At 35.9% G+C, this 14,611-nt stretch overlaps 1 protein-coding gene across 1 annotated transcript in view; it reads right to left on the bottom strand.

Moving 5' to 3' along the window:
- Window positions 1-14,611, bottom strand: part of ADAMTS20 (ADAM metallopeptidase with thrombospondin type 1 motif 20) — a 207,035-nt gene that overhangs the window by 119,092 nt on the left and 73,332 nt on the right. Inside the window, exons 8-9 of the mRNA XM_065887659.1 lie at window positions 2,421-2,526; window positions 424-570 (exon numbers count right to left, since the gene is read on the bottom strand). Coding sequence (XP_065743731.1) covers window positions 424-570; window positions 2,421-2,526 — 253 coding nt within the window. The remainder of the gene's footprint in view (window positions 1-423; window positions 571-2,420; window positions 2,527-14,611) is intronic.

Below are 14,611 nucleotides of genomic sequence, written 5' to 3'. Positions count from 1 at the left end.
TTGTAATATTCATAGTTTGACTTTAGCTATTCTTTGCCCTTCAAGGGCACCTCAAACTTGAACTAAACTCCTCTTAAACTATTACCTAGTAGCTTCTGAAAAAATTCAAACACACACAAGGAAGCTTTGATTCCCATTAAGTCTCCCCCTAAAATAAGTTTTTCCCATAACAGAGAGCCCAAATAAAAAAAAAAAAAACATGATAGCTAGATCTGAACTGCCCCCCCGCACACCAAAAATATTAGTTAAGAATGAAATAAAATTCTTTTCTTGTTTTTAAACATCCATTTGTACAGTGAAAGTAAGCTTAAACCATAAAAAACTCAACAGAGATTGAACCACTCTAAAAGAACATACAAGTTTCAAATTTCATAATCTAATAAATGTTCAATTATTTAACTAAAGTAACACAAAATCACTTACTCTAGGAATTCAGTGATGTATTTCTGACTACATTTTGACCAGGTCCAAGGACTTGTGTGGTAATTTAAAGTTGGAGCCATTACATGATACTGATGTTTAATTCCAGTTTCCTTACATTTAAAACTATCATCGTGTGGAACATTAAATCTAAAAATAAAAATAAACACTTAAAAAAGAATACTAAAATATGTATACAACATTAGAAACAGATCTCCTATGTTTAAAGTATAATCTAAAATGCAGATAAATCTGATTACATCAGGATTTGTACTCTTGATCTCTCCATAAAGTATTGTAATGCTAGGGTTACCTTCATGTTTAGAAGGGCATGATGTCTAAGAAACAGTAGATTATAACTCTGATCAGTAGCACAGTCTGTTGTTTTGGTATTTGAATTTAAACAATCAAAATACTTGGATTCTGGCTCACTTCATCACAATATGGACTTAGCATTAACATAAAAATAACTGTAGCATCCAACACACGTACCCTAGGAGATGTGTGTGGAAATATTAGGTGAAGGCTCTACCACACTAAATTCCAGACCATTGACTATCACTACAGTATCAAAAAAAAAAAAAAAAAAAAACCACAAAAAGCACTTCTTTAATTTCATATCACTCTATATTTTCCATCTATTTCATATGAAACAGCCTAAGTGCTCTTTCTGGTTTATAATCAATAAGTGATGATTTGATTGAACTGGAATAATAAAAATATTCCTAAAGGGCAACCAAATCTTCACAATAAGAGCAATGCTATTAAATGATTAGCTGGTCAGCAACAAATCCTACACATTCTTTTGAGGACCCCAGTAAAAACTCACATTTAGAAGAAACCACTTGATTCAGATCCTTGCCTATCAAAATGTGTACATAAATCAGTATTTTAATTAAACTACTTACCTATATTCTAAAGACACCTAAAGAGTTTCTCAGGAAGAAAATAAATGTCTAAGATGGTACCCTCTGCAAGAACACTCTTCTCCTCGTTAGCATCAGAAGTAACCTGAAATCAGTGCTTTCCAGATGTTGCAATGCATGATGTACCTCAGGCAGGTTCCTGATCTGCCCCGACTTCAACAAACAATATAAAAATCTGAGTGTGCATCTTGTGGATGGTCATGAGATATAACCATGCTAAAGGGAACTGAAGAGGCACTAGTTTAATAAAAACAATCTCCACGTGAAATTATTCCAGCTGAATACTCTAATGACGTTAAGCCATGACCAGGAAAAGAAAATGTAGTGAAGAGAGGCAACTCTAGCCTCAATTCCTTATTAGCAGATAACCAAGAAATCAAAGGAGTACTGGGGGTACATTTGGGATCATTTTTCAGGGGATGAGTTTCAGAGGGGTTTCTGATTTTCTCTGGGAGCCCCAAGGGTATCATGGGAAATCACAGCCTCCACATTATTAGAGCATAAAACCCCAGTAGAATTTTTAATAATGCAGGAACAGATAGGAGAATCTCAAATTAAAAAACAAAAAAACAAACAACAAAAAAAACTATGGAACTGGGAGGAAATTTTTTAAAAAATCTTTTAGTAATTAAGAAATTCCCACAGGCCACATCTTCTGCTGGGGCTCTGAGCTATAAAAGCAGGAAATGAATTGGTACTACAAATATTTTGGGGAGTTCCCCAGAACCAGGGGCCCCTGCAGGCCCTCCCATAAGATGGTAGAGCACAGTACCTGGTCATGTATAGGATAACAAGGGATAGAGGCCAGAAGTGCTTGTCATGTAATCCAATACAGTAAATGAAATAAAAGAATTCCCAAGCTCTAGTTCTTTGCTTAGTCTGTTGATCTGTGCAGCCTGTCTGACCTAACATAGATCACAAAAGAGCCAGAGTTAGAATTTCAGGGGTGAAAATTACACTACTAATACTTTATAAAGATATAAAGGTGCTAATTACTCAATTGAAGATGGAATTTTAGACATTTGTGCAATGGTATATAGAAGGCACGTTACTGAGGTGACAGAAGGTACTTACACATGCCCAAGCTCGTGGGCTATGGTAAAGGCAGCACTGAGTCCATTTTCTTCACTAATAGAGCAGCTCCGTAAAGGATCACACAGGGTACCTAATTCTGCTAAACCTGAAAAATTTCACGTTTGTATTTCAACAAAATGGGAAATACCAGAATCATAAAGAAAGCACTAAAGCATTTATCATTGGCATTACTACTTAGAAATGAATGCAGTTGACTGTTAATATTGCATGAACGTTTTGTAAGGTGAAGAAAAAAAGAACAGAATGTTTTGTCTGTAGTTGAAATCTTTTCAGCAAATTCTTGGATTCTTTTACTGAAGAAAATAATCCAAAATATGGGATAGGCAAACAGTTTTTTAAAAAACAGAAAAATAAATTTAAAAATTTATTACAGGAAGAATGAAGTTTTATGCCACGTTAGTGTGTGTAATAGGAAAGGTAATAAATGTTTAAATTGGTAATAGCACTAATAAAGAAAATAGCACAGAACAATATAAATTATAAATTTTCTTTTATTTTTTAAAGTTTTGAAGCAGCATACAATTATTCAATTACCATATGATAATTAAATGAGTAAAAATATATTAAATGCTTAGAATAGTGCCTGAATTTAATATGTGTTAAATAAAACATGATAATAATATAATCACTGGAAGCACTTGATTTTGTAACCACTTCAGCAATGGGAAATGTATCACGTCAAGATCTAGTCACTCATTTAAATAACAACGTGCAACTCTGCAACTCGAATTGCTGCTGAAAGAAGACAGCATGAACTGGTTGGACACCAAAGACAGCAATAGTTACAATTGATATAGTCTTTTAGTCTAGAAAAAGAAATTCAAAATAAATGTTCATTATAATAATCCTACTCCATCATCAACCAAGGTAGCATTTCATTTTACTTTTCAACATAATACAATGGTTTTTGCTATTGCTAGCCTTCAATATTTGCCTGCAAATTTATCTGCTCTCCTACAATGATTCCTTTCATTAAAAAAAGATTATCATATGTAAAATAACCAGTTTCTTACTGTAAAGTTTTACATTTAGAAATTTCTTAATATAAAATAAATACTTATATTAGCTATTGTGTTTTAGCTCCCTCTTCCTATGTATTCTCTTAGTCATAAATGTCAGAATAAACTGAACACATTTCTTTCATGAATATGCTGGCGTTCCCTTGCCTTCATTAGTATTTTCAATTTGCCTAGTGGCTCAATTCCAGTGTATTCATTTTCAGGGCTGTGTATTTGGAACACAATATTGACTCCATTACCACCTAAACTTTATGTTACATGCTTAAAGGTAGATATGTTCTAAACTGAACATTTTAGTCACATGACATATCTGTAAAAATATGCATTGCATATGATTAGAGATCATGATCAAATATCTCCATAGGCAAGACCAACAAAAATCAAAGTGAATGTATAGCCTTATGGTACCAAGCAGCCGGCTGAGGGTTTGTGCCTAGATTCACTCGTGTTGATCAATGGTTCTCTAAAACTGGGCAGAGATAGAATAAAGCAGCACAGGCCCAAATCTGACACAGATTCCCCATGTTTGGAAGTGCAAGAAGCTACACAGAGTCACCAATCCATCATGTTAAAGAATAAAAACCATTTTTTAACATACTTTATAAAACATGCTCAGAGACTAAGGCAACAGTACTTGCAAAAGGATAAATGAGCAGGAAACCTAGTAATTATTACCAACATCTTGTATTTGTCATTAAGAACTATCCTTAGGGTGTGTTCAATTGAGGAGGTAAGAATAAAGGAGCAGCAGCTACTCAGGGGAGGATTTTGCGGGGCAATGGGAGAAGTATAAGAAAGCAAATCCAACTCCAAGAAAATATTGAATTCTCTCCTATGCCATGTTCTGCAAGTCCCAAATAGAGGCACTTTTTGGACTCAGAACCCATTGCCTAAAATCCTGGCTGAGTCCCTGGGTGGAGAAAGACCCTGTAAAACATCCGTGTGGCTGACAGGGACTTGGTGCTCCAGCCTGGGGTCAGGGCTGAGCCTCTGATGTGGGAGAGCCGAGTTCAGGACATTGGACCACCAGAGACCTCCTGGCCCCATGTAATAACAATCAGTGAGAGCTGTCCCAGAGATCTCCGTCTCAATGCTAAGACCCAGCTCCACCCAACAGCCAGCAAGCTCCAGTGATGGAGGCCCCATGCCAATCAACTAGCAAGACAGGAACACAACCCCACCCATTAGTAAAGGGGCTGCCTAAAATCATACTAAGTTCACAGACACCCCAAAACACACCACCAGATGTGGGCCTGCCCACCAGAAAGAAAACATCCAGCCCCACCCACCAGAACACAGGCACCAGTCCTCTCCACCAAGCCTACACAAGCCACTGAACCAACCTCACCCACTGGGGGCAGATACAAAAAACAACAGGAACTACGAACCTGTAGCCTGGAAAAAGGAGACCCCAAACACAGTATGTTAAACAAAATGAGAAGACAGACAAATATGCAGCAGATGAAGGAGCAAGGAAAAAACCCACCAGACCAAACAAATGAAGAGGAAATAAGCAGTCTACCTGAAAAAGAATTCAGAGTTATGATAGTAAAGATGATCCAAATACTTGGAAATAGAATGGAGAAAATACAAGAAACATCTAACAAGGACCTAGATGAACTAAAGAGCAAAAAAACAATGATGAACAACACAATAAATGAAATTTAAAATTCTCTAGAAGGAATCAATAGCAGAATAACTGAGGCAGAAGAACGGATAAGTGACCTGGAAGATAAAAGAGTGGAAATAACTACCACAGAGCAGAATAAAGAAAAAAGAATGAAAAGAATCGAGGACACTCTCAGAGACCTCTGAGACAATAGTAAATGCATCAACATTCGAATTACAGGGGTCCCAGAAGAAGAAGAGAAAAAGAAAGGGTCTGAGAATATATTTGAAGAGATTATAGTTGAAAACTTCCCTAACATGGGAAAGGAAATAGTCAAGTCCTGGAAGCACAGAGAGTCCTATACAGGATAAATCCAAGGAGAAACATGCCAAGACACATATTAATCGAACTATCAAAGAAATACAAAGAAAAAATATTAAAAGCAGCAAGGGAAAAGCAACTAATAACATACAAGCGAATACCCATAAGGTTAAGAGCTGATCTTTCAGCAGAAACTCTGCAAACCAGAAGGGAGTGGCAGGACATATTTAAAGTGATGAAAGGGAAAAACCTACAACCAAGATTACTCTACCCAGAAAGGATCTTATTCAGATTCGATGGAGAAATTAAAACCTTTAGAGACAAGCAAAAGTGAAGAGAACTCAGCACCATGAAACCAGCTTTACAACAAATGCTAAAGGAACTTCTCTAGGCAGGAAACACAAGAGAAGGAAAATACCTACAAAAACAAACCCAAAACAATTAAGAAAATGGTAATAGGAAAGTACATATTAATAATTACCTTAAACGTAAATGGATTAAATGCTCCAACCAAAGACACAGACTGGCTGAATGGATACAAAAAAAAGACCCGTATACATGCTGACTACAAGAGACCCACTTCAGACCTAGGGACACATATAGACCGAAAGTGAGGGGATGGAAAAATATATTCCATGCAAATGGAAATCAAAAGAAAGCTGGAGTAGCAATTCTCATATCAGACAAAGTAGACTTAAAAGTAAAGACTATAGCAAGAGACAAAGAAGGACACTACATAATGATAAAGGGATCAATCCAAGAGAAGATATAACAATTGTAAATATTTATGCACCCAACATAGGAGCACCTCACTACATAAGGCAAATGCTAACAGCCATAAAAGAGGAAATTGACAGTAACACAATAATAGTAGGGGACTTTAACATCTCACTTTCACCAAAGGACAGATCATCCAAAAGGAAAATAAATAAGGAAACACAAGCTTTAAATGACACATTAAACAAGATGGGCTTAACTGATATTTATAGGACATTCCATCCAAAAACAACAGAATACACTTTCTACTCAAGTGCTGATGGAACATTCTCCAGGATAGATCATATCTTGGGTCTAATAAAGCCTTGATAAATTTAAGAAAACTGAAATCGTACGAACTACCTTTTCCAAACACAATGCTATGAGACTAGATATCAATTACAGGAAAAAAACTGTGAAAAATACAAACACATGGAGGCTAAATGATATGCTATTAAACAACCAACAGATCACTGAAGAAATCAAAGAGGAAATCAAAAAATACCTAGAAACAAATGACAATGAAACCACGATGACCCAAAACCTATAGGATGCAGCGAAAGCAGTTCTAAGAGGGAAGTTTATAGAAATACAATCCTACCTTAAGAAACAGGAAACTATGAGACACTGATGAAAGAAATTAAACATGATACAAACAGATGGAAAGATATACCATGTTCTTGGATTGGAAGAATCAACATTGTGAAAATGACTACAATACCCATAGCAATATACAGATTCCACGCAATCCCTATCAAACTACCAATGGCATTTTTCACAGGGCTAGAACAAAAAATTTCACAATTTGTATGGAAACACAAAAGACTGCGAATAGCCAAAGCAATCTTGAGACAGAAAAACAGAGCAGGAGGAATCTGGCTCCCTGACTTCAGACTATACTACAAAGCGACAGTAATCAAGATAGTATGGTACCAGCACAAAAACAGAAATATGGATCAATGGAACAGGACAGAAAGCCCAGAGAAAACCCACACACATATGGTCACCTTATCTTTGATAAAGGAGGCAAGAATATACAGTGGAGAAAAGACAGCCACTTCAAGAAGTGGTGCTGGGAAAAATGGACAGCTACATGTAAAAGAATGAAATTAGAACACTCTCTAATGCCATATACAAAAATAAACTCAAAATGGATTAAAGACCTAAATGTAAGGCCAGACACCATCAAACTCTTAGAGGAAACATAGGCAGAATAATCTATGACACAAATCATAGCAAGATCCTTTTTGACCCACCTCCTAGAGAAATGGAAATAAAAACAAAAATAAACAAATGGGACCTAATGAAACTTAAAAGTTTTGCACAGCAAAGGAAACCATAAAAAAGACCAAAACACAAATCTCAGAATGGGAGAAAATATTTGGAAATGAAGCAACTGACAAAGGATTAATCTCCAAAATATACAAGCAGCTCATGCAGCTCAAAATCAAACAAGCAAACAGCCCAATCCAAAATGGGCATAAGACCTAAATACATGTTTCTCCAGAGAAGATATACAGATTGCCAACAAACACATGAAAAGATGCTCAACATCACTAATCATTAGAGAAATGCAAATCAAAACTACAATGAGGTATCACTTCACTCCGGTCAGAATGGCCATTATCAAAAAGTCTACAAACAATAAATGCTGGAGAGGGTGTAGAGAAAAGGCAACCCTCTTGTACTGTTGGTGGGAATGTAAATTGATACAGCCACTAATGGAGAACACTATGGAGGTTCCTTACAAAACTAAAAATAGAATTACCATATGACCCACCAATCCCACTACTGGGCATATACCCTGAGGAGACCATAATTCAAAAAGAGACATGTATCCCAATGTTCACTGCAGCAGTATCTACAATAGCCAGGACATGGAAGCAACCTGAGTGTCCATTGACAGATGAATTGATAAAGAAGATGTGGCACATATACACAATAGAATATTACTGAGCCATAAAAGTAATGAAATGGATGGCCATAGAGTCTGCCATACAGAGTGAAGTAAGTCAGAAAGAGAAAAACAAATACCATATGCTAACACATATATATGGAATCTAAAAAAAAAAAAATGGTTCTGATGTACCTAGAGGCAGGACAGGAATAAAGACGCAGACAGACATAGAGAATGGACTTGAGGACACAGGGAGGGGGAAGGGTAAGCTGGGATGAAGTGAGAGAGTAGCATTGACATATATACACTACTAAATGTAAAATAGATAGCTAGTGGGAAGCAGCTGCATTGCACAGGGAGATCAGCTCGATGTTTTGTGACCACCTGGTGGGGTGGGATAGGGAGGGTGGGAGGGAGATGCAAGAGGGAGGGGAAATGGGGATATATGTATACATATAGCTGATTCACTTTGTTATACAGCAGAAAATAACACAACATTGTGAAGAAATTATATTACAATAAAGATGTTAAAAAAAACTATTCTTAGTTTGTTATTTTTTTCCACATATTTTAGATGGGAAAAAATACTAAATCTTGTATTAATATACACTATGTAGCCTTGGGCAAATTATTTATCCTCATTTATAAAATTGAAATTATAGGTCTTACTTCATAGGTTTGTTGTGAAGACTAAATAAGTCCAATCATGTTAACCTTAATATAGTGTATGATACATAGTAGGCACTCAAATATATGAGCTATCATTATCATCACCATTACGCTTGACTTAAAGCATAATAGGAACACTTTTATTTTCACATTCTATGTTTCTGATATCACTATGATTTATGTGCACAGGAGTGGCTGAAAACTGCAAAAAAAGAATGGGGACCAGGAGACCACCCACTTCTACATGAATAGCCCAGAATGTCTAGCATTAAATCATTAAAAAATAGTAAGATATGGCTGACATATTCATACTTAACTTTTAGTATAAAGATGTGACAACAAGGCATAGATAATATAAGAAATATATCAATGGATTCTTCTTAGATGATTGACTCATAAAATATGTCTACAAAGTCAGAGAATAGTTTGCAAGGAGAAGAGAATGGGGTCTGTTGTAAAAATTAGAGTAGCAGGTGTCGGTTTCCACATTTGTGGAAGATTAGAGTTTCTAGACAGTCCTCCTACCACAAAGAAACAAGACAAGTATTAAAAAGTACTTTTTTGATGAATACTGACCTCACAGTGTACAAGAACTATCAAATCCCCACACCTCCAAAACCTAACATATATTCTCCCCCTGCCCATCTCATACCTATGCGCGCATGCATACATACATATAAACATTTATACCATGGGCTAAATTCTAATTGGTAAGCAATGAACAGTAGGGATAGGAATTACTCTGAGGGATAATACTGATAAAAGCAATATGATCCAGAGCTTGCTATAGGAAGTTTCAAGGTAGAGGATCTGATTCTGAATTCTCTGTCTTAAGTCAGGGACCTTGGTTAGTAACACCCTTTGGATTACAGCAAAAACAACTGAAAACGCTCTCTAGAGGAAAGCACACACTTTTTAAGTGGTCCACCACTAACCTTATGGATTAATATTAAGTAAATATGAGCTTATGATCAGAGATAACCAAACATACAAACCAACAAGTCAGCATAAGAGAAAGTTAGCAGAAACCACATATTTGGCTATCAAATGTTTAGGATATGGGAATTGTCAAAGATGGTATATAAAATTACTCCAAATAAATGTGTCAGTAAACATGAAAGGCAATTACAAATATAAGCAAATATAAAAGGAATGTAAACAAAATGAACACACAGATTTTGAATAAGAACTAACTAGGATATTTTAAATTGAAAAACTTATGTTGAACTGGAAAATTCAGAGGACAGGTGAAATATCAGATTAGATGCAGCCAAAGAGAAAAATAATAAAATGCATGTTAGAGATGCTTGAATAAAGCATGAAGACAAAAAGAAATAAAAGTATGGAAAACAATTATAATAAATGTACATGGACTAACGTTGGTAGTTAGACATTATTATGGATGTTATTTTTAAAATCCAATTATATGTTGTTTCCAATAAAAACACCTGAAGTAACAGGACATTGGAAAATTGAAGGAAAAGAAATCTAGCAAAAAGTAAACAAGAAAAAGTTTGGTGCATAAATATTTACAATTGTTATATCTTCTTCTTGGATTGATCCCTTGATCATTATGTAGTGTCCTTCTTTGTCTCTTGTATTAGACTTTATTTTAAAGTCTATTTTGTCTGATATGAGAATTGCTAGTCCAGCTTTCTTTTGATTTCCATTTGCATGGAATATCTTTTTCCATCCCCTCACTTTCAGTCTGTATGTGTCCCTAGGTATGAAGTGGGTCTCTTGTAGACAGCATATATATGGGTCTTGTTTTTATATCCATTCAGCCAGTCTATGCCTTTTGGTTGGAGCATTTAATCCACTTACATTTAAGGTAATTATTGATATGTATGTTCCTATTCCCATATTCTTAATTGTTTTGGGTTTGTTACTGTAGGCCTTTTCCTTCTCTTGTGTTTCTTGCCTAGAGAAGTTCCTTTAGCATTTGTTGTAGAGCTGGTTTGGTGGTGCTGAACTCTCTCAGCTTTTGCTTGTCTGTAAAGGTTTTAATTTCTCCATCAAATCAGGAGCACCTCAATACATAAGGCAAATACTAACAGCCATAAAAGGGAAAATCGACAGTAACACATGAATAGTAGGGGACTTTAACACCCCACTTTCACCAAAGGACAGATCATCCAAAATGAAAATAAATAAGGAAACACAAGCTTTAAATGATACATTAAACAAGATGGACTTAATTGATATTTATAGGACATTCCATCCAAAAACAACAGAAGACACATTTTTCTCAAGTGCTCATGGAACATTCTCCAGGACAGATCATATCTTGGGTCACAAACCAAGCCTTGGTAAATTTAAGAAAACTAAAATTGTATCAAGTATCTTTTCCGACCACAACGCTATGAGACCAGATAGCAACTACAGGAAAAGATCTGTAAAAAATACAAACACATCGAGGCAAAACAATACGCTATTTAATAACGAAGTGATCGCTGAAGAAATCAAAGAGGAAATTAAAAGAATACCTAGAAACAAATGACAATGGAGACACGACGACCCAAAACCTATGGGATGCAGCAAAAGCAGTTCTAAGAGGGTAGTTTATAGCAATACAAACCTACCTTAAGAAACAGGAAACATCTCGAATAAACAACCTAAAGTTCCACCTAAAGCAATTAGAGAAAGAAGAACAAGAAAACCCCAAGGTAGCAGAAGGAAAGAAATCATAAATATCAGAACAGAAATAAATGAAAAAGAAATGAAGGAAACAATAGCAAAGATCAATAAAACTAAAAGCTGGTTCTTTGAGAAGATAAACAAAAAAGATAAACCACCAGCCAGACTCATCAAGAAAAAAAGGGAGAAGACTCAAATCAATAGAATTAGAAATGAAAAAGGAGAAGTAACAACTGACACTGCAGAAATACAAAATATCATGAGAGATCACTGCAAGCAACTCTATGCCAATAAAATGGACAATCTGGAAGAAATGGACAAATTCTTAGAAAAGCACAACCTTCTGAGACTGAACCAGGAAGAAATAGAAAATATGAACAGACCAATCACAAGCACTGAAATTGAAATTGTGATTAAAAATCTTCCAACAAACAAAAGCCCAGGTCCAGATGACTTCACAGGTGAATTCTATCAAACATTTAGAGAAGAGCTAACACCTATCCTTCTCAAACTCTTCCAAAACATAGCAGAGGGAGGAACACTCCCAAACTCATTCTATGAGGCCACCATCACCCTGATACCAAAACCAGACAAGGATGTCACAAAGAAAGAAAACTACAGGCCAATATCACTGATGAACATAGATGCAAAAATCCTCAACAAAATACTAGCAAACAGAATCCAACAGCACATTAAAAGGATCATACACCATGATCAAGTGGGGTTTATTCCAGGAATGCAAGGATTCTTCAATATACACAAATCAATCAACGTGATACACCATATTAAGCAACTGAAGGAGAAAAACCATATGATTATCTCAATAGATGCAGAGAAAGCTTTCGACAAAATTCAACACCCACTTATTATAAAAACCTTGCAGAAAGTAGGTATAGAGGGAACTTTCCTCAACATAATAAAGGCCATAAATGACAAACCCACAGCCAACATCATCCTCAATGGTGAAAAACTGAAAGCATTTCCACTAAGATCAGGAACAAGGCAAGGTTGCCCACTCTCACCACTATTATTCAACATAGTTTTGGAAGTTTTAGCCACAGCAATTAGAGAAGAAACGGAAGTAAAAGGAATCCAAATTGGAAAAGAAGAAGTAAAGCTGTCACTCTTTGCAGATGACATGATACTATACATAGAGAATCCTAAAGATGCTACCAGAAAACTACTAGAGCTAATCAATGAATTTGGTAAAGTAGCAGGATACAAAATTAATGCACAGAAATCTCTGGCATTCCTATACACTAATGAAGATAAATCTGAAAGTGAAATTAAGAAAACACTCCCATTTACCACTGCAACAAAAAGAATAAAATATCTAGGAATAAACCTACCTAAGGAGACAAAAGACCTGTATGCAGAAAATTATAAGACACTGATGAAAGAAATTAAAGATGATACAAATAGATGGAGAGATATATCATGTTCTTGGATTGGAAGAATCAGTATTGTGAAAATGACTATACTACCGAAAGCAATCTACAGATTCAGTGCAATCCCTATCAAATTACCAACGGCAATTTTTACAGAACTAGGACAAAAAATCTTAAAATTTGTATGGAGATACAAAAGACCCCGAATAGCAAAAGCAGTCTTGAGGGAAAAAAACAGAGTTGGCGGAATCAGACTACCTGACTTCAGATTATACTACAAAGCTATAGTAATCAAGACAACATGGTAATGGCACAAAAATAGAAATATAGATCAATGGAATTGGATAGAAAGCCCAGAGATAAACCCACGCACATATGGTCACCTTATCTTTGATAAAGGAGGCAGGAATATACAGTGGAGAAAGGACAGCCTCTTCAATAAGTGGTGCTGGGAAAACTGGATAGCTACATGTAAGAGTATGAGATTAGAACACTTCCCTAACACCATACACGAAAATAAGCTCAAAATGGATTAAAGACCTAAATGTAAGGCCAGAAACTGTCAAACTCTTAGAGGAAAACATAGGCAGAACACTCTATGACATAAATCACAGCAAGATCCGTTTTGACCCACCTCCTAGAGAAATGGAAATAAAAACAAAAATAAACAAATGGGACCTAACGAAACTTCAAAGCTTTTGCACAGCAAAGGAAACCATAAACAAGACCAAAAGACAACCCTCAGAATGGGAGAAAATATTTGCAAATGAAGCAACTGACAAAGGATTAATCTCCAAAACATACAAACAGCTCATGCAGCTCAATAACAAAAAAACAAACAACCCAATCCAAAAATGGGCAGAAGACCTAAACAGACATTTCTCCAGAGAAGATATACAGATTGCCAACAAACACATGAAAGAATGCTCAACATCATTAATCATTAGAGAAATGCAAATCAAAACTACAATGAGATATCATCTCACACCGGTCAGAATGGCCATCATCAAAAAATCTAGAAACAATAAATGCTGGAGAGGGTGTGGAGAAAGGGGAACACTCTTGCACTGTTGGTGGGAATGTGAATTGGTACAGTCACTATGGAGAACAGTATGGAGGTTCCTTAAAAAACTACAAATAGAACTACCATATGACCCAGCAATCCCACTACTGGGCATATGCCCTGAGAAAACCAAAATTCAAAAAGAGTCATGTACCAAAATGTTCATTGCAGCTCTATTTACAATATCCAGGAGATGGAAGCGACCTAAGTGTCCATCATTGGATGTATGGATAAAGAAGATGTGGCACATATATACAATGGAATATTACTCATCCATAAAAGAAACGAAATTGAGTTATTTGTAGTAAGGTGGATCGACCTAGAGTCTGTCATACAGAGTGAAGTAAGTCAGAAAGAGAAGAGAAAGACAAATACCGTATGCTAACACATATATATGGAATTTAAGAAGAAAAAAAAATGTCATGAAGAACCTAGGGGTAAGACGGGAATAAAGACACAGTCCTACTAGAGAATGGACTTGAGGATATGGGGAGGGGGAAGGGTAAGCTGTGACAAAGTAAGAGAGTGGCATGGACATATATACACTACCAAACATAAAATAGATAGCTAGTGGGAAGCAGCCGCATAGCACAGGGAGATCAGCTCGGTGCTATGTGACCACCTAGAGTGGTGGGATAGGGAGGGTGGGAGGGAGGGAGACGCAAGATGGAAGAGATATGGGAACATATGTATATGTATAACTGATTCACTTTGTTATAAAGCAGAAACTAACACACCATTGTAAAGCAATAATACTCCAATAAAGATGTAAAAAAAAAAAAAAGACTTCAGAGACCTATAAAAAAAGAAA

This window comes from Phocoena phocoena, chromosome 11, assembly GCF_963924675.1.
Source record: "Phocoena phocoena chromosome 11, mPhoPho1.1, whole genome shotgun sequence".
In the NCBI taxonomy this organism is placed as follows: Eukaryota; Metazoa; Chordata; class Mammalia; order Artiodactyla; family Phocoenidae; genus Phocoena; species Phocoena phocoena.
This window is presented reverse-complemented; position numbering and strand designations above follow the sequence as displayed.